The following is a 22,040-nucleotide window of genomic DNA, read 5'->3' as shown; positions in this document are numbered from 1 at the left end:
AGAGGGATATAGCCTAGGGGAAAATAAACTGATACAGTTACAAGCAGGAACAGATAAAGCCTCACACACCAAGCAAGCTTGAAGTACACACATCTATATGAAAGGGAGTTAGGTTGCCCACCTTCTTCCCTTTGCTATTACAGGAGAATTGTATGCTTGTGTAAGAGATTATTCCCCTTCTGAGTCAACTTTCTCCTGGATCCCATAGTGAAATCTTAACCTTACAGTCAGGGCATCACAAGTTGCTGTAGGTCTAGTGATGGGTGCCACAAACATTGTATTACTACTTCACTGTGGGAAGAGGAGATGCACTGGAAAGGAACAAGGCCCTGGATTAACCCCCAAACAGTTAGCAAACATGGCCCAAGTAAGTTAGGGAAGATGTGTGTTTGATAGCAGATACAAACAAATGGGTTTATGAAGTCTGATAGGATGAGAATTCCTATGTTTTTATAATTCATATAAAATCACAGTATCTTTGTTACAGGTCTATGGCTGGAAGGAACATCGGAGAGGGCCAAGAATCCCAGCCGAGTCAACTCAGGTCTTTCTCCTTGAGGAAGATGAGCACAATATATTTTCCACTGGCTGAGAGAGAGAGAGAGAGAGAGAGAGAGAGCGCGAGAGAACGCGCGCGCATGTGTGTGGAGGGGGCAGGCATGTGGCAGGGGGGCTCTTTTGGAAAAAGCCTCAAACACTGAGTTCTGTCTGCTCTGTATGGACGTTGTTGGACTAGAAAGCTCCCAAAGGGAGTCAGATGCCCATCAGTAAAATGCAGTCACTTGGTGGGTGATACCTTCTTTGACCTAGTGACAAAGCATGGAAATTTTTTCTTCTAGGGGAAAATGAAGCAAACTTCTCCAATTGTATCTGGAGGGTCTGGAAGATGGATATGCCTCTGGCCACGTTCCTGAAGTTCAAAAGGAGGTGGAGAAATTCTCTAACTAATGGAAGAAAGCAATTAACATTCTTCAACATGCCTCTCTTCTTCTTCTTTACAAAAGAAAATACATGCATACATACATACATACACACACACACACAAACACAAAATCAGAAACAACTTCAGGATTCTTTTCCCTTCACATTTCAGCACTAGAGATATCTTATATTTCTAAAAAATACACTTACCAAGGGCAAACAACTGTTCAAAATGAAAGTCTCATTTCCATATCAAACTCAAAAAATTGGGCGTGTTTCACTGAATTTTTTTACATCGTATTTCATAATTTCTTTAGCTCAATACAAGCTCCATCTCTGATCAACTTGCACAGGTCTTGCTTTGAACGCATAGCTCTTGCATCAAATTTTGTAATGAAACTGACATTTGAGGGACACAAATGTCACCTAAAATTATGTGCCCAGAATTTTTCAGAAAGACATTGCCAGTTCAGTACAGCTCCAGATTATAGATGCACATCTTCCAACTTGCAGGAGTTGCTTTAAAACCACAATTGGGCCTTAGCTGCAGAGTTCATCCCTGAAACTACCCAAAATTTAGCTAGTGGATGGATATGGGAGTTTATTTTGGCCCAACAGACAGAATAAGCCACAATATTCAGAAGCAGAAGAGAGACCTGTGACATAGCAGGGCACAATCCAGACTATTTGGGAGCTATATCACCCCTGCCATGCAACCCTGGGTGCCTTGCAGTAGTAGATACTCCCACCTGGGCCACTCACAAATAACCTTCCAGCATGTAAGCCACACCAGAGTGTCTGTGTGTAGCTACACCCTGGCTCTCACCAGCAGCTGCACCTTGGCTCTCACCAGCCTGGGTTATACTGCAGGGTGACCCTAACACACCCCTAGTCCTAGACCTTCCCCCAGAAATGTATATCCTGTACTGCCCAGCTCTCTCCTGAACAGTACAAATATATTAAGTCTGTTATTCCTATAAGGAAATAATACACCATCTTATTATTTTAAACTGTGTACCCAGACCTTCAGCTTCAACACACTGGATTAGATAAAAAGTTAAACAAGTTTATTAATACAAAGAGAGAGATTTTAAGTGAGTGCAAATAATGAGGTATAAAAGTCAGAAATGGGTGCAAGAAAAATAAAGGTATAATGCTTACTAGTATCTACGTAAAAAACTATCTTAGCTGCAAAGTAAATTTTCTCACCACTTGCTTCCAGCAAGGTTACTGATCAAACTCTTTAGGGGACCAAAGTCCAACAGCTGTTTCCTTTGGTCTTAGATGCACAGAATGATTTGGGCAGGGAGAGGGAGTGGGGTGCCTTGGGGTGTTTGTCCCTTCTTTTTACTGTTTCAGTCCCCCTCTTAAAAAAACATTTCCAGCTGAGATCCAGGAGACAAAGACTCTATGTGGAAGGATGTTCCCTGCAGGTTTTCTCACCCATTTGAACTTCCTTTGTTTTCACTTCCTGCCTCATGACTCTGTTTACTGCTTAAATGCAAATTAAGGCAAGCTCACATTCCTTCCTTTGTTTAGGACAGATCTGACTTCTGCTTGGGTAGGGCAGTGGGGTTTGGAACATGTGTTAACAACACCATACAGGGAAATCTTGTAACTTCACATACAATGTCGCCACACATATTTTACCAGGACAATACCGACCAGCAAATTATGAGTTTTCAAATGATACCTTACAAGGCAAATCTTGTACAAAGATTATTACAATAGTGTGTAGGATGTGAATACAGCGATGTATTCTGTCACACTTTTCACCTTTGTATGTCACAATGCCTCAAAAATACAAAGCAGTTCCGATCTCGAGGGTTTGGTCAAGCCTTAAACTACTTTTAACGCAAAGAAATCAGAGGAAAGCTTTACGGGCACACAAAGCGAGAAAGTGACTGAGGCCATGTCTGCACTACAAGCACAGCTACGGCGCCATAACCATGCCATTGCAGCACCCTAGTATGGACGTTTCCTACAGTGGGTTGTTCCGTCGCTGTAGGAACTCCACTTCCCCAAGTGACAGTAGCTAAGTTAACAGAAGCATTTTTTGGTCAGCATAGCTGCATCTACATCAGGGATTAGATTGGCATAGCTATGGTGCTCAGAGGTGTGAATTTTTCAGATCCCTGAGTGCTGTAGCTATGTTGACCTAACATTTTGACATGTGAACCAGGCCTGAGTGTGAGTGAATAGGACAGAGTGCGTGCCAGGCAGAGTTACAGCCATTCACAAAGAGGGTGTTACTGTAAGCATCCAGCCCACAATGTTTCAGTGTTACAGCAACTACAGGGAAAACAGACAACACTCCTGCCCACATGCGGTTGCAATTCAGAGTAAAGTGACTAAGCAGGGCCCACAGTTTCATGTAAATTGTAATGGTAACAATTAAAATTCAGAGTCCCTGCTGGTGAATCACTCAGCTCCACAAAGGAGCTTTGGGCCAGCCCTGCAAGGTAGTGAACACCTTCCATAGTCACCTGTACCATGCAGAACTGGGCCCTATAGTAGAATCATATCCTACACACAGCCCATTGGGGCTGCTCTGCCTATTAAGCCCCTCCAAGTTCAGAGGACTGGACCAATCCTAAGGAGTCTCTGGTGGAGCTGTCCCCCTAAGAGTCCAGCAGGGAAAGTGCCAGGAACAGGGGAAATTTTATTAGTCCTCTGGCTCAGCTCCTCAAGGCTTTAGCCTTATTCAGTTTTAACCCAATAGGCTGGACATGGGGTAGAGTGGCCGTGGCCATCAGCAGGTGAAAAGGCAGATTTGAGCTACAGAACATTTGGGCTAAAGTCTTCTTCTTCTTCTTCTTTCAAGAACTGGGTGGGGATAGAAGAGGAAATATGTTTTTTTTAAGCACAACTCTAGCATGAATTTGTTTATTTTCTTTGAAAATCTGGACACCCTAGTGGGATTTAGCTATCCCATATATTTATTATTTGCAAAGCTCTGTATATGTCTCAGCAAACTGGACCTAAACTCTGGGTCAAGGTCTCTGGATTCTGCAACTCTCTGGTGCCACAGACTTGAAAATTCAGCAGCAGCTTCATTTCAATTTTAAGAAATTGAGGTTTTGATTAAATTAAATATGAGAATACAATCAGTACAGAACCCTATTACTGATTTTGATATCAAAGTCAATATATTTTATGTTGTCTCTATGTTTTCAGTATACCACAATTTTGTACTGCATGTAGATGTTGGAGGAAGCTGGAGGTTTTGGCAGCTGGGCAAGGAACAGCTTGGGTTTCCACACCTCAGGAGTCAGTTTGGGGTAAGCACATTAGCTGGGTATTTTGGCAAAAGCAGTCAGCAGATAAATACTTAACATTTACATTTTCCATCTCTGGATTTGAGTGTTAACAACCCACTGGAATGTGAGAAGGAGCAGTTCACCCCAGCCAAAGCTATCATTTCAGGCTGCCTGCAGACTCAGGTACATAACGTATCAATATGTCAATCTGCAATAGGTTTACATTTTTAAAGGCTTTCATCATGTCCATGAGGGCTAGATTATAACTGAAAATGTGGATTCAGAAACATTCAGCACAGGGTAGATCCTGCAGAAAATCAGAAGCAGTATAATATACTGAGTGCTGGTTATTTGGTCTTTAAAAGCTCAAAAGTCACTTTTAGTAACATGGCTTATATTTCCTCTAAAGTTTCTAAGATTAGTAGCAGATTAGTAACACCAACAGAATCAAACATTTGAATTTCCATGGAGATCTTTATATGAGTGGGTGCATTAGTCTGTTATACTATGGTTTTGTTTAACTACAAGATAGACTTGATAACACTGGGGCCATGGGGATTTTGAAGATAAAATCTCCCTAGACTTCATTAGGACAATCTAAGAAATATGAAGATACCTTCTAGCTCATTCCATTCTTGATGATTCCATGCAGTGTAAGAACTGGAAACTTCCATGAGTGCTGGTGAAAATTACTTCTGAGCAACCAATTCAAGTGACTCACAAAGTTAGCTTTGTCTTAGCATCTGAACTATGTTCCATGGAAAAATTCTTAACCTTCAGTGGTTGAAACAATTCTTTAAAAAATAATGTAAGAGCCAGCACTCAATCTATGGAAAATGTGATTTGAAAATTCTTAGCACTTACTAATAGTATAGTGTACTCTGTAATGTAACAGGACAAAAATATTAAAGGAACTTTATAATTTTCAAACTTTGGAAGATTCAAGTACAGTAACTCCTCACCTAATGTCGTCCCGGTTAACGTTGTTTCGTTGCTACGTTGCTGACCAATTAGGGAACATGCTCATTTAAAGTTGCGCAATGCTCCCTTATAACGTCGTTTGGCAGCCGCCTGCTTTGTCCACTGCTTGCAAAAAGAGCAGCCCGTTGGAGCTAGCTCATGGGGGCTTGGAACCAGGTTGCACCGGCAGCACCCCTATCAGCTCCCCGCTCCCCTAAGTTCCCTGTGCGGCAGCCACCCAGCAGGCTGTCAATTGCCAGCAGTTCAGCTGTCCCTCCCCCCCACTGCCATGTGCTGCTCCTGCCCTCTGCCTTGGAGCTGCTCCCCAGAGCCTCCTGCTTGCTATGCGGGTGGGGCGGGGGAGAAGAGGGGAGTTAATGTCAGGGTGTCCCCTCCCTCCTGCTCCTGCCCCCCACTTACCATTTCTCCATAGAGCGGGAGGAACAGGACACAACAGGGCTCAGGACTGTGGGAGCTTGCTGGCCACAGGTGCGGTCTCAACTTCCTGATCTACTTAAAAAGGCAATGTACTTAGAGTACGGTCTGCATACTTAAAGGGGCAATGCACATCTCTCTCTCTCACATACACAGGATGTGTGTCTCTGTCTGCCAAGCTGTCTCCCCTCTCTCCATTTGTGCTGTCTTATAGAGTGTAGGGCTACATTAACAACAATTTGTTAATCCCTGAGTGCTCAGCCGAATGCTAGTTCATCATTTATCAGTAAGGCATTCCCTGGAAAATATCCCACCCTCTTCCACCCTCTAACTTCACCACCTCAACCAAGCTTCACAATCATCATTGCTGTGTACAGTATTAAATTGTTTAAAACTTGTACTGTGTGTGTGTGTGTGTGTGTGTGTGTGTATAAATAATATAGTTTTTAGTCTGGTGAAAAAATTTTCCCTGGAACCTACCCTCCCTCCCCCATTTACATTAATTCTTATGGGGAAATTGGATTTGCTTAAAATCATTTAGCTTAAAGTCACATTTTTCAGGAATATAACTACAACGTTAAGCGAGGAGTTATTGTAATTGTCCTGCTTGCCACTAGAGTATTTAAAATTGCGCACATCATCTTGAGGGGAAAACAGATCTACCCTTGGGATAGAGGAGGGCAGATTGTACATTTTAACCTCATAGACGTTAAGAGCAGAAGGACCATCATGATCATCTAGTCTGACCGCCTGCAAATCACAGGCCACAGAATCTCCCACCCACACCTATAACAGGCCCATAACCTCTGGCTGAGTTACTGAGGTCCTCAAATCTTAATATAAAGGCTTTAAGTTACAGAGAATTCACCATTTACTCTTGTTTAAACCAGTAAGTGACCCATGCAAAGCAAGGTGGAAAACAAAAAAAGAGAACTTTAGAGAACCTAATAAGAAAAAAGAGTTCTTCTCTGATAGAGAAATACTAACCAAACTATCTTGTTGATAACACACACAGACTGCCCCATTCCACTGCCTTGCTATCCTGAACAGAGATCAATGGAAAGGTGGGTCAACTTTTTATAGTCAATGATGTGCACTGTAAGTCTAATTTCACAAACACACCAGGGAAAGATAAATTGCTTCCTTCTTTAGTCTACATCTCATATTGTTTGTCCTCTTATGGAATGCCTGCACTCAGGCTTTTTTGCATCAGCGAGAGCCAGACTGGGGCAAATCACATTTTTAGCACTTGACTATACTAGAGGTAAAACTCTGGTCCTGTTAACTTCAATGACAAAACATTCATCATGTTTGGACTGGTGCCGCTGCATGAATGTAGTTACACCAGTGCAACCCCCACCGACCTCCCAACAAGCTAAAATTAACTCAAGTGTAGACTCGCCCTTGCACTGCCAGCTCTTTGGAGCATGGACCATCACGTCTTCTGTATTTGTACGATGCTGAGCATATATGGATCCCAATCCTGATTGTGGTCTTTGGAGCCAATAATATAATAATATCATTATTCTACTATTCTATCAAAGTGATATATTTTACAATTCTACCGAGTCCCAGTGTTACTGATTGACAACTTTGGTGAAAGAATCCCCATATTATCCACAAAACAAGGCAAGGTTTCACTTACTAATATGACTTGACCCTGAACTGGAGGCCCAGCCAATATGGATGAGAGAGAATTTTAGTCTATATGGCCTGTTCTATCATTGGCTGTACTGTAGAGAGGTCGAGCAAGCATCAGTTTGTGTCACAGGTATCCATTTGGCCTAGACAGCATTTGAATCTATGACCAATGATTCTAGCCATCAAGTCCTCCAGGACTTTTCTAATGTAAGCACATCTTATTCAGAGTTAAAAAGCAAAACTTGCCTCTTTCAGTATAGTCCAGAACATGGAACATTCAGAGCCAATTAGTGCTTATATACTCGCACTTTATATTGCTCCTTCTAGCATGCATTGCTTCACACTTGTCTTTGTTCAGTCTCATGCCCCATAGGGTATGTCCACACTGTGATCAAAAACCTGCAGCACTGAGTCTCAGAGCCCGGGTTAGCTGATTCAGGGGGCTTAGGCTGTGGGCCTATAAAATTGCAGTGTACAGGTTTGGGTGGGACCACAGGTTCTCACAGCCTGGGCTTCAGCCCAAACCCAAACGCCAACCGTGCAATTTTATAGCCCTCTGAGCCCAAGTCAGCTCACCTGGGCCAGCCATGGCCATGACACAGGTCTTTTATCGCAGTGTAGACGTACCCTAAGTATACATTTTGTCTTGTGTTGAACTTTGTTTATCAGCCCCGTCTGTAATATCTAACCACCGGTGTAGGCCCTTCTGGAGTCCTTCACAAATCTAAACAAATATAATGGTTTGAAATGTTTAAAAACAAAAAACAAAAAAAAACAACCTCAAAGCCAGTTACAGTAATGGTGGACTTCAACTCAGACCAAACTCTTTGTAATAGGGACTCACTACATTACTGTCTCACTGCTGCTAGACTCTTGGATCACATTCTAGGAAATGTCCTACCATTAAGTGAAGCAAAAGTTTTCTCCTTCCAATAAATGAGTTTTGAAGACAGGGTCTGAAGAGGTGAAACATAGCTGCCTGCAACACAGGAGTTTATTTTTCACTCAACAGCACGTTTTTTAAGTCATACAGTCTAATACTGAAAGGAAACACCACCAGTCAGGTTTTTTTTTTTTTTTTTACTACTGACACAGTACACAAGCAACTTCAGCCACCTCAGGAAGTGGTGCAATTTTTTCTTCTCTTTTACTGGTAGAGAATAAAACCAACACTGAAATCCCTGTTGTTCTCAGCAGTCCTGCTCTTTGTAAATAGCACCACTGAATGATTGCAGTACTGAAAACATCAGCATGCCCCTGCACTCATCTCAAACACACTTTCATGTGGTTATGTCTGACCACAGACGATGACATTATTAGTTAAAGGCTGTTACATTTATGCAGATTTGTGACTAATTACCTCTTCTCCAGGCTTTAGATTTTTGCTCCTCCACAAACTGGAATTACATTTCTGGGATCCCAAGATAGTGATCAGACTAAATTCTTGCTGATTGGGCTGGGGAGGGAACCTTACCCTGAGAGGGAAACTTCATCCACTATTTCTAAATATTTGGGGGGGTTTTAAAGTTACGCTCTGAGAAACTGAGGATTTGTATTGGAAACATAGGAATTACCATACCATATTAGTTTATCCAGTCCATGCTTTGCACTTATCTCAAAGGGTTCTCAAAGCACTTTATAAAAGGTGGGTATCTGCCCTAGTTTACAGAGGGGAAGTGATTTACTCAAGGCCATACATCAAGTTATTGACAGAACCAGGAGTAGATCACTTTTTTTCCTGGACCCAGCTCCACCCCTGCCCCACAGTCCTGTGCTCTAACCACTAAAGACCCCTGCCAACCCAAGGCAAAAAGAAACATCAGTGCACCCAGTTCTCTATTAGATTGCTCAGGAGAGGCATTTCCTTCTTGATCCAAGCAGATGATCACATCACACACTGAGGCATGGGAGTTGGCCATCTTTATTTTACCATGCATAACGACAAATATTATTGAACATCAGACAATGCAGCCCTTAGTAAAAAAAAATCCAAATACTGTATTTGATTCCATGAACCGGTGTGGCAGAAAACACTGAATGCAGGCTACATACTTGTAAGAAGCGATTCTATTTATTTTTCTATATATGAAAAAGTTTTCAAGAGCAAACTAAAACAAAGAAACAAACAGGAACACGTCTTACCTGGAAATAATCTGTGATGAAGGATCCAAGTTCACTTTTCAGCAAACGTCTGAAAAGAAATGGAACATGCATTATAAACTGGTTGCAGGTCATTTCTCACAAGAAGGGGTGTCATTCGCTACGGGGCAAAGGAGGCAGTTGCCCCCTCGATATGGATTCATCCATCCCACCCCCAGACTTTACATAGGTCTATGGCACACCATTATGTCTTCCACTATTTGTCCTCCCCCTCCCCCCTTTCCCCAGACCTTGCAGGATATAATATAATCATATATAATGTTCTATATGCTCACACAAATTTGCCTCCCACAGAATTTTTCTGAAATAACTCCTCCGCTTGTACATAAATTTACACTGTTATCACCTCCATAGTCATACCAAAGACATCCTGATATGTGTAAGTGGAACACCATGAAGAAAGGAGAGTGTGATTCTGGTCAAAGCTAGATTCCCTTCATGTTTCTGCATGCCTCCTATAATGCCAATGGAGGTTATGTACAGACTAGGGAGGAATCCATCCTCATCCCTAAAGTTCTATACACCAGGGCCTTACAACTAGAGGTAGCTGAAAAAACATGGCTCCCTACCCCACGAAAGATTTTTTTTTTTAAACAATGAGCCGTTTTCATTGTAGTCAACATTTTACGTGTTTTGTTTTAAACCACTTGACAAAATTTCTACGCAAAAATTTGTTTCAATTCAAATTTAGGGGATTTCCCCCGCCCACAGTCTTCATTTGGAGAATGGAGGGTACAGGGGAAGTAAAGTGAGGGAAAGTTGTTATCCTCCCTTTAAATAAAAAAAACCCCACAATATTTCCAGTTTGGGGGGGAAGTTATTAAAATTGAGAGAATGTTGTTGGGGTTTTTTTAAGTGCTACATTTTTTGACTAAATAGATTTTCAAACCAAACATGGGGGAGGGGTTGCAGCATGCCCAGAAAATTAGTACTGTAATGCCTATTTTACAGATGGGGATACTGAGGCACCGAGAGAAGACTGTGCACAATGTAAGAACATAAGAATGGTCCTATTGGGTTAGACCAATGGCCCATTGAGCCCAGTATCCTGTCTTCTGATAGTAGCCAATGCCAGGTGCTTCCGAGGGAATGAACAGAACAGGACAATTACCGAGTGATCCAGCCCATGTCATCCAGTCCCAGCGTCTGGCAGTCAGAGGTTTAGAGACACCCACAGTATGGGCTGTGTCCCTGACCATCTTAGCTAATAGCCATTGATGAACTTATCGTCCATACACTTATCCTTTTTTGAACTCAGTTATACTTTTGGCCTTTACAGCATCCCCTAGTAATGAGTTCCATAGGCTGACTGTGCATTGTGTGAAGAAATACTTCCTTATGCTAGTTTTAAACCTGCTAACTATTAATTTCACTGGATGACCTCTTGGTTTGTGTGTTATGGGAAGGATAAATAACACTTCCTGATTCACTTTCTCCATTCATGAGAGGTAATATAGAAAGTCTCCAGTGGAACTAATATTTGAGTTAGGGAGATGTTTGACTCCCAGGTTCATGTTGAAAGCATGAGACAATATTACCACTATATTTGCAGTCTTCAGAAAAAGTTGATTTTCATGATAAAATATTTCTTACATAAAATTATCTTTTGGTGCTATGGTCCTCTGAGGGCGTATAAAGGTCTCTACATAGGAACACACATATTATGCATAGATATTTCCCCTTAGATCTCTGCATATATGTACACACACGGGAGCCTTTTGGACTATAACAAAAGTCTATACAGTTTTCAGCATATGTACCTATTTCTCACTAATGCAAAAGGGATGTGGGGAGTACGGGGGGATATGCTATATGGGCTCAATGACGGGGAGAAACCACCACCATAATGCTGCATCAGGAGCAACTGGAACAGGACTGTATTTTGTCAGTCTGTTTAAATTGGCAAGTTCAGGCATTTTGCAGGAGTAATTGCATCGCACATCACTAAAATTAAACATCCCTTTTTACCAGCAGAAACTTTCCTTAGAGGGTGGACAGAGCTGGAATAGGAGACTCAGACTCACTGTTAAGTTCCTTCTCTAGGGGACAGCAACTATAAGAAGGTTAGTCTTTTGGGGCCTGATTTTCAGAAGTGCTCTGAAACTGGCTTCCACCAATGTGAAAAAAACCAGGATATTTAGTCAGTGGACGCTGAGTGAATCTGAGGACTCAGAGAGTGAAGAACTGGTGAAAATTCCTTTCCCTTGCAACTGAAGGCTGTAGGCAGGGGGTTCCAAATTGTGGTACATGTAGCACTGGTGGTACGTGAGGCTGGTGTTCCAGCCATTCACTTCACAACATTTTAAGAAGGTGAGACATGAACCAATACATTTTGGCACCTGCTGCGCTGGGAGAATTGTAACTGCCTCACACTAACACGTGAGCTATACTTAGATGGACCTAGCTACATACCTCAGCAGTGTGAAAAACTCACACCCTGAGCACCATAGTTAAGCTAACCTCACCCCCAGAGTAGATGAGGCTCAAGAATTCTTCTGTTGACCTAACTACCACCTCTCGGAGAAGTAGATTACTTACAGCAATGGGAAAACTCCTTCCATCTATACTATGGCACTATAGCTGCACACCTGTGGGACCTTAGCTCCTTTGCTATAAGGACTGTAGTGTAGACATGGCCTAACTATGGCCAGCTCATTTCCTGCTTCCTGAAATTCCACCTCTCTGCAGCATTCTGACACCTTGGATGTGCCTGTGATATGGAGGCTATATTGGCCTAGCTATGCCAGCATAGCAACGCAGCATAGATGCGGTCTATACCAATAGAAGGTTTTTTTCCATTGGCACAGGAACATTGCCTCCCCAAACAAAGATACTTAAATCATGGGAAGCATCAACATAGCTGCATCTGTACTGGGACTAAGCTTGGTGTAACTATGTTAACCTAAATTTAAACCAAGTTTTCCTCTTGCTGAGCTCCTCACCTCTTCAGTACAGAAAAACAAAAAAGGAGCTAGTGAAGCAATCTCAAATGACAGGGAGATGGGAAGCTCTGTGGCAGCGATTCATAGCAGAATGTTACCACTCTCTTGTCCCCAGTCCCATCTTTACTACCCAATTTAGCACCCTCTCGTTCCTCCCCCCATATCACATAAATAAGCTCCGTGGAGAATCAGTGGGATGCTGTTAGTGTTTTTGTTTTTTCTTTTAAAAAACATCTTGCATTGGGTGAGTTCAGTGGGTAACATGAACCAAGTAATACAAACCAGGAAAACACACTGACTCAATTTCATGGCACGTAAGAACTAGCCAGGTGCCAGGCTAGTGTGCATATCTATTGACAGTTTGCCAGAAGAAAGATTTAGAATCACAGATGCTGAGTACAGATCTGTGTGTGTGCAAATCCATATCCTTTGCTGCGTAGGTTGAAATTACTACACTACCTAATGAATTTGGGAGGCTATTTCTTTAAGAACTGACACTTTGAAATGTAACCAACACTGGGAGCTCTCAGAACATTAAATAAAGGAACGTGTGTTTATTTCATGATTGTGCTCCCAGCTCTAGAAGTGTCTCTCATTTGGAGGAACACACTCTGCATTTAAAGGTAGTGGGAATATTTCTAAATTTCACCAAAAAAAATCCTGTTCTTTAACAAACTCTTTACAGTCTGTGTTAATTTCAGCAAGAGAAACCAAATGCACCACAGACTACACTATTCTGAAATCATTAAGACATTTATTTCTAAACTATAGTTCTTCTTGTAGATCAAATGCAGCTCCCCTTATGGGGCACTAAATCTGGGGACTTCTGACTCCAGTGGCAGCACCTAAAGAGGTAATTAAAGGCATGGAAGGTACTGTTTGCTACTCAGAGGATCTTAAAAGTGGCTGAATGGAATTTTACGAAGCTTTGACCTTTGGGCTGAGATAAAATGGGAAGAGTGTCATGGCCTTTAGGTTTTATTTTGAAAGTAGGGAAAGGGTTGGGTTAGGCTGCTGAAAATAAGGGCTTCAGTTGGAACAGCCGTCTGAACTTAGTGTACAAGAGTACTGCAATAATGCCACATGGTTAATCTTTTATATAAAAGGTGTCAATTTCCCCTTCTGTGACAACATTCAAACTGAGTTCATGTGTATGTAATGAGATAGATGATGGAAGGAAAAACACCACATACTAGCAATATCTGGGGGTGTCAGCCCCAGAAAAATATCTTTAACATGTGTCATTTGGTAAAAAGCCAACAGGAAATCAGTCTTTCTGAGGCTGGGACAGAGACTCATCTACCCTACGGTCCTATCTACACTAGGAAATTCACCTGTTGCTGAAAACAGTTTTCAAGGGGCAGATCCCTCTGAACCAGTACTGAAGTCAGTTTAAAGTTCTCACGTAGACCAGACTGAAACACACTGGGGAAGTTTTCCAAGCCTAGCTACACTGGGGAAGTTTTCCTAACAATCTGAACCCACTTCCAAACCAGTTTAGCGAAACTGATAGTAAATACAGTTGGGAGTTGTATTGTAGGCCTGGATTCAAGCAGCCAGGGCCTTTTTCACTGAACTGGTTTTGAAGTTGCATTCAGCAAGTTTTGAAATAAGAAAATTTCTCAATGCAAGAAAGGCCAGAAACTAAAAGGGTGAATGGATTCTACCACAGAATCAAAGCAGAACCAAGATTCAATCTCACTGTCTCAACAATATTGAAAATAGTTTGGTCTCCATAAGAAAGTAAACCATTTTGCAGACTTGTTGCTGAAATCCGTTTTCAGCCAAGATTCGAGTAGCCTAATGTAGAGTGGGTTTTTAAGTCACCCTTGACTGGGAGGTCTTAGTTGAATCAGCCCTGACAACCGTAAGCATTCAAATATCCATGAGATTTGCCTAAAAATCATGAGCTTTTAAAAATAACAAATGTTAGGCAAATAAAAAGAACCTTCTAATTTTGAAACATAACGGGTTCATATTTTCCAGCTTTTCTTCACCACGATTAGGGCTAGTAGCTTATTTATTTAGTTATTTCATGAAAGCAGAGAGTCTTCAATAATCACATGACTCAGGGATCTGGAGCTTTAGGAAAAACAGTTGGCAACACTGCATTAGCATCCAACAAAAAAGATAAATTCCTGAAGAAGGGAAAAAAATTCCCTTTACCCAAATCAACGCAAAACCTGCTCTGATCAAAGCTACGTGCATCCATGCAGGCCAGAATAGCCGATTCCAAACTTTAGATACACATCTCCCACCCCCCAGGGGCAAAAGAAGAGGAAGTTGAACACAGCCTTTCCCCTTCCCCCACAAAATTCCACCCCACCTCACCACCTGGTTGACACCAAAAGGGCTCTTTGCACACAACTTGGCAACATACCTGATGTTTTCATTGAGGGTGTAAAGTTCATTGTTTTGCAAGCCTCCCCCTTTGAACACATTTATCACTGCTGTTTGAACACTGCCAAAGAAAAATAAGACAGTACACCATCCATAAATAACACACGTCAGGATGATTTAACACACCGAGCAATGTGAGCTAGCTGCCAACAGCTGAGTGGACATAATGGGGCAGGGAGGTTAACTGCACTTACATAATTCCACTTTTGCTCCCCTAAAAATCACTGCTCTTGTTTGTCTGTATACTTCAGGGGAGACAAATGTATCTACAGTGATTAAAGGGAAAACCATTACACAAAATGAACAAAAGTTCTGGGCTGTGGCACATCCACATACTATACGTCTTACAATCACGGCTGTACAAATGCTTCTGGATTCCTGCAGCACCTAACCCACAGCACCCAGCATTGCTCCTGGGGTAGATGACTAGCTAAACCAGTGCATCTGAAATATTTGTGGGTTCTTGTCCACATTGGAGTGAGTTCTGTAGACAGTATCAGTTCATCCAGACCAAGCTAGAGTCCTGGTTCAATGCATCATAGTCAATGCTTGTAAAATACTCAGAAAAAGCTGCTGTGTCCCCAAAAGATGCTGCCGGGTGTTCTAACCAACAACTTCTTGACTAGTGTAGACAAAAATCTTAAAAAGAGGTCTTTATACTGTTCAGGGTTTGACAACATCGACTTTCTATACATTGTGGGCAGGACTTGATTGTTAAATCAGGAATGCTAGTAGACGTCACCACAGATTCATGCCATCAGTAGGCAACTTTATCAGCTGGTCACAGGAGCCTGATCAGGCAACATTAAGGGAAAGACATCATAATATGCAAAAAAAAGTCCTTTCTGTGTGAGGAAATAGACATTCTACTGACACTGTCATAAGTGGGTTCCCCTGAGCTAGTGTGTACAATGGTTTAATTGTTAGTGGTGATGAACAGTCTCTCAACACCATTAAAGAAAGGACAATTGAAGATTGCTAGAACCAACCTGTATCAACAATGAGTCATTTTCCCAATGCAGACAAAATCTGAGGAGCACCCAAAATTCATTTATCCTCACTAGCAGGCTGATTAAGCTGAAAAAAAAATCTGAAATACCTTGGATCAGTCCCTGGAGGTCAATACCTAGAGATCCTTACAAACAGAGCTACCTCAGGCCTGTTACTGGCAGGGCCTCACCTGTTCCACGCAGAGTTGGAGCTAAGCTGCAAAGCCTGTCGTGCTGCTTGAAAACGTGGCAAGTCACTGAGCACTGGGGAGCTCATGAAGCGAGGCCTGGGCCTTCTAAATGAACCCATTTTCTGCAATGGGACAGCAAAGGGTGGGGCTAGGGTGGAACCCCCAGTCATAGATTCAGATGGACTGAAAGGTGTCAAGGGGTCAGAAGTCTTCTCCTCTTGAAGGTCAAACTAAGGAGGGTATCAATGTTGTGATCTCACTGGCATACACTGGGTCTCCTTCCTTCAAATCCAAGGGTTCAGCCTGTAACAAAAGCAAAGAGTTGATTCGTAATTGCTGGGCCTAAACAAACATGCACAGTATGAAATGCCTTAAAATAGGTGTTTTCCAAGATAGCATTCAGGAAACAAAATAGTTCTGAAGACTGGTGAAGGAAGGGTGTAGGGCACAGGAAGGGAACAAGGAAACCTACATAACCCCTAATCCACCCCTCCCACAAGTTTACACTTAGGACAAGTGGCGGGTAGCTCTTTAAAAGCAGCCCACCTTCCCATCCTGCCCCTGCAGCAGTACCTAACGGCAGCCAGCCATGGGAACAAGCCATGTGAATTTAGTAGCAGCCCAATGGCCCAAGCATCTCTTCTCTCCTCCCATTTAATTTAGCTCTGCTGCGAGAGCACAAGTGCCTAAATACTTCTGTGAGAGTCACTTCAATCTGGAGCCACTAGTGCATCCCTATGCCCATCCCAGACAGCATGGAGGGGAAGACACACAGAGAACAGAAGAAAGAATCAAGATGAAGATATAATGCCATCTGTAACTTTTCTGGGGCATGAGGACATGGTGGGGAGGAAGTGAAGGTTACTCAAACATCCATCCATTGCATGGGGCAAAACAAGGGGATCCCTGCAAAAGTGGTTTGGGAACCAATGATGTATCAAAAGGAGCCTTGGAGTTTTTACTCCACACAGCCAGGTGCAACTGCTAGACCAAGTATAAAATGTAGAAGCACTTCCCTCCCAATTGTCATCTTCCAAGAGATAATTAAGTAGCCCTGGGTAAACTGCAGAAGGGTCAGAGGTTAGTGGAATTTGGATAAACTCTCCAAAACTCGGACACTTAGCCAAAACTTTTGAAGCCTCTCTACTGCACCTCCTCCCCGTCTCCTTCTGTAGTATTTTGAGAGATGGTACTTTAGAAATTTTCAAGCAGTTTAGAGGGGAAACAAACAGCTATGCTTAGCTAAGCTGCACAGATGGAAGGCAGGAACTTCTCTTTTCCACTATGCCTCCAACAGGATTGCAAAAGACAATAGAATCAGCCAGCGAAAATCCAATTTAGAAACACTGCACCAACACAACAAATTCCCATTGACTGATCATTCCCCGAACCCATTTCTAGCAGTTTTCAAATTAACCCTTTCATAGATGACAGGCACATTTTTCCCTACCAAACTACTTCTGTTTTAGGCTGACCTCACCTTCCCACCTCCACCCTTCATATCCATCTGCCAGGTTCTGACTTACTGTTCTAAGACTTGTTTGTCCTCAGGAGCTTGTCTCAGACTTCAAGGAAGCCCCAGACTCTATGACAGCCAAAGAACTGGACTAACTTAGGCATGGCTGCTGCACTCACTATTACATTTTTTATTTATTTATTTATTTATTTTGCAGTTCATTACAAGGTATCAGGACACTGTGTTATGACTACAGATTGGTGAATCAGCTTAAAGAAAATAACAAGACTTGAACCTCATTCTTGTTAAGCACCAAGAATGTTCTCAACGCTATACGAGACACTAATAAATAGTCGTAAAAAAAAGGAGTACTTGTGGCACTTCTATTAAATTTGTTAGTCTCTAAGGTGCCACAAGTACTCTTTTTTTTTTTAAACAGATACAGACTAACATAGCTGCTACTCTGAAACCTAATAAATAGTCATCACCCGAAAGAACTTAAAGTCTATATGCCTCTGTCCAAAGCTTCACCCAGATCCTTTGTACAGGTTCAATACAGTTTGGATAAGAGCTCTGTGGCACATGCAGCAGTGATGTTCCAATTCATTTTTTTCTCGGCACTGCACCTTTAAATGATGCAAAACCCCAGGTAATCTGTTGCAAAATGAGCCTAAATTCTACACAGATGCTCAATGGCCCTTTGGGGTGGTAGACTGGAGATTCTGCATCCACTTCATTTCAATTAAAAATATGGAGGTTTTATAAGTTAAGTATGAAAATGTTAGCAGTAGCAGCCGTGTTAGTCTGTATTCGCAAAAAGAAAAGGAGTACCGGTGGCACCTTAGAGACTAACAAATTTATTAGAGCATAAGCTTTCGTGAGCTACAGCTCACTTCATCGGATGCATTTGGTGGAAAAAACAGAGGAAAGATTTATATACACACACACAGAGAACATGAAACAATGGGTTTATCATACACACTGTAAGGAGAGTGATCACTTAAGTTAAGCCATCACCAGCAGCAGGGGGGGGAAAGGAGGAAAACCTTTCATGGTGACAAGCAAGGTAGGCTAATTCCAGCAGTTAACAAGAATATCAGAGGAACAGTGGGGGGTGGAGTGGGAGGGAGAAATACCATGGGGAAATAGAAAAGGAGTACTGGTGGCACCTTAGACACTCTGGTGCCACCGGTACTCCTTTTCTTTTTGCGAATACAGACTAACACGGCTGCTACTCTGAAACATGGGGAAATAGTTTTACTTTGTGTAATGACTCATCCATTCCCAGTCTCTATTCAAGCCTAAGTTAATTGTATCCAGTTTGCAAATTAATTCCAATTCAGCAGTCTCTCGTTGGAGTCTGTTTTTGAAGCTTTTTTGTTGAAGTATAGCCACTCTAAGATCTGTGATCGAATCTCTCTGGTCACTCTATCATGCATTCCTACAACTACAATACCCACCTGCTGAAGTGAAGAAACAGATTGACAGAGCCAGAAGAGCACCCAGAAGTCACCTACTACAGGACAGGCCCAACAAAGAAAACAACAGAACGCCACTAGCCATCACCTTCAGCCCCCAACTAAAACCTCTCCAACGCATCATCAAGGATCTACAACCTATCCTGAAGGACGAGCCATCGCTCTCTCAGATCTTGGGAGACAGACCAGTCCTTGCTTACAGACAGCCCCCCAATCTGAAGCAAATACTCACCAGCAACCACACACCACACAACAGAACCACTAACCCAGGAACCTATGATTGCAACAAAGCCCGTTGCCAACTCTGTCCACATATCTATTCAGGGGATACCATCATAGGGCCTAATCACATCAGCCACACTATCAGAGGCTCGTTCACCTGCGCATCTACCAATGTGATATATGCCATCATGTGCCAGCAATGCCCCTCTGCCATGTACATTGGCCAAACTGGACAGTCTCTACGTAAAAGAATGAATGGACACAAATCAGACGTCAAGAATTATAACATTCAAAAACCAATTAGAGAACACTTCAATCTCTCTGGTCACTCGATCACAGACCTAAGAGTGGCTATACTTCAACAAAAAAGCTTCAAAAACAGACTCCAACGAGAGACTGCTGAATTGGAATTAATTTGCAAACTGGATACAATTAACTTAGGCTTGAATAGAGACTGGGAATGGATGAGTCATTACACAAAGTAAAACTATTTCCCCATGGTATTTCTCCCTCCCACCCCACCCCCCACTGTTCCTCTGATATTCTTGTTAACTGCTGGAATTAGCCTACCTGCTTGTCACCATGAAAGGTTTTCCTCCTTCCCCCCCCTGCTGTTGGTGATGGCTTATCTTAAGTGATCACTCTCCTTACAGTGTGTATGATAAACCCATTGTTTCATGTTCTCTGTGTGTGTGTATATAAATCTCTCCTCTGTTTTTTCCACCAAATGCATCCGATGAAGTGAGCTGTAGCTCACGAAAGCTTATGCTCTAATAAATTTGTTAGTCTCTAAGGTGCCACCGGTACTCCTTTTCTTATAACCATAGTTAAGACACCTGTGCCAGTCTTTAAAAAAACGCATACAGGCTTTCCTAAATACGATGACTGCATTGCATTAGGTTCATATTCTTAATTGCAATTAAGAGGGCTAAAACTTTTCTTAAAATGAAAGCTTAGATTCTGGAGCATAAATCTGTAGGATGAAATGGGCTCTGCAGCAAATTCCACAGCTACAGCTGAAGAACCTTGCAGAGCCCTGCAACAGATTTGTTGAATGGCTCTTACTCACTCTTGCTCATTGAAATTTACATGTTGTTTTCCTTATGCTTCTGTAAGTCACCCAGACAGATACTGCATGTTCTGGTCTGTGTATAAAAGATGAATACACATCCCCGATCATATTTTCATGCACATATTCAATTCCTGTGCAACAATCCTAACTACAGGTCATCACCAGGAACTGAACCTGAGACTGTCAGCACTAAGGGCCTGATCCAAAACCAATGAAGTCATTGGGAGTCTTTCCTTTGCTTCAAAAACCAAAGACACAAGCCTCTTCCATTTAAGTTAAAGCAGCAAGTGTTAGCTAGTAAGAATAGTAGGCTATTATCCTATATGTGCACCAGTCACTAGAGGGCATCAAAACACAATTAACCAGTGTGTTGCCTGGCTCCAAATTGAAGTGTCAAAAACTCAAGTGTGGAAGCCCATTTTCCCAATCCTACAGCCTACTCTTATTATTTTCAGACCACCAAAAAGCAGGAGAAAAGAGAATGCTCACAAGACAAAATTCTGTTGACAGAGCAAGTTTAAATTTTGCAGACCCAATTCATTTTAACAACATTTTGCTAAGCATCCAAACCAGATCCTGAACTTCCCATCACTATTCTGCAGTATCTGCCAAACAGATGCATTTCCTAGACTTGATGAAGACCAAATTTTCCTTCTACAGTAAGGAGACCTGCACCCCACTCCCCAACAAAAGGTCCACAGAACAAGGCTTCCTTATAAACTCTTTCTCTTCTATACAGGCAAATCTTGTTAGTTGTTGGCCGTGTCCATTTTGAGAGTTCCGTAATGTGCAATTTACAGCTTGTACTGAGAGAGACTCTCTTTGTGGTTAGAGAGGCATTAATATAGTTATAGTCTTGTAAGGAGTCTTCATGATATTCCAGCTATTTTGGCTACCAGGAATGCCATAGTGCATAACAAAATGCTGAGTATGACAAGTTTATAACTCTTTTTCCTCTGTTTGCTATAAAAACGATTAAAGAACCAATTAGATAAAAAATATTTCAGCAAAACATATGCCCCCCTCCTACTGCTCTTCACCGAGTCCTGTCCAAGCTTTTTCCTCTCCATACCTGTAAAATGTTTCATGTGACTTTAATAATGCCACCGAGCTCGTATATAGCACTTTTCATCTGTAGATCTCAAAGTGGTTTACAAAAGGAGGTATACAAAAGTATAATTTCCCCATTTTGCAGGTGGGAAACTGAGGCATAGAGAAGTAAAGCAACTTGCCCAAGGTCATCCAGCAGGCCAATGGCAGAGCTGGAAATAGAGCCTCCCAAGTTCCAGTCTAGTGCTCTAGTTGCTAGGCAATACTGCCTTTTATTAGTGCTCATGAAAGGTGTCAAGCTCTGGAGACACAAGTTCAGGAACTGTAGGCCACATATAGCACCAGGCAGCAGCAGTGCAAACTATCCCAGTACAAGCACATGGTTAAGTGCTGTGAAACACCTCTAGATGCAACAGAGTAGCTCCCTCTTCACGCCAATTCAGTTATTGTCTTCTTTGGCAACACGATACTCCACCCAATCTACTTAATTATGTTGGATGTTTTTCAGATATGAAGCTTATCAAAGTTCAAGGAGATGTTTGATTGTTGTCTTCTCCCCATCCCAATCCCACAGGCCCACCACCCAAACTGATTCACTAGTCCCTAATTATAAGCTTAATATCTGTCTGACAAAAAGCCTTTGAAACCAAGACAAAGCACATCTGTAGTTGATAAGATACACTGAAGATAAGGACCACAAAACTCTGAGTTAAGTGCACAAACAATGCATGATGGTTGGGCACCAGCCTTCTAAACTGGGGAATATGCATAACCTGACAATGAAGCAATGTTATCCATCTGTCCTATGTTACATTTCAGAAAACATTTTCTTTAGAGATTCCAAACAGGGCAAGAGGAAACAC

The 22,040-nt window shown here is 42.1% G+C and overlaps 1 protein-coding gene across 3 annotated transcripts in view; it reads right to left on the bottom strand.

Moving 5' to 3' along the window:
• The window catches only part of PRR5L (proline rich 5 like), a 77,630-nt gene that overhangs the window by 39,368 nt on the left and 16,222 nt on the right, over positions 1–22,040 (bottom strand). For all 3 annotated transcript variants that reach the window (XR_006282090.1, XM_038405194.2, XM_038405195.2), the window contains 3 exons: positions 15,900–16,202; positions 14,700–14,780; positions 9,360–9,408 (listed from right to left, as the gene is read on the bottom strand). Coding sequence is in view for 2 of the 3 variants with exons in the window: in XM_038405194.2 (XP_038261122.1) it covers positions 9,360–9,408; positions 14,700–14,780; positions 15,900–16,069 (300 nt within the window). In the remaining variant the exon portion in view is untranslated. The remainder of the gene's footprint in view (positions 1–9,359; positions 9,409–14,699; positions 14,781–15,899; positions 16,203–22,040) is intronic.

The sequence above is a fragment of the Dermochelys coriacea genome, chromosome 6 (genome assembly GCF_009764565.3).
Source record: "Dermochelys coriacea isolate rDerCor1 chromosome 6, rDerCor1.pri.v4, whole genome shotgun sequence".
In the NCBI taxonomy this organism is placed as follows: Eukaryota; Metazoa; Chordata; order Testudines; family Dermochelyidae; genus Dermochelys; species Dermochelys coriacea.
Note: the sequence above shows the minus strand (reverse complement) of the source record. Positions and strands in the feature narration are given on the sequence as shown.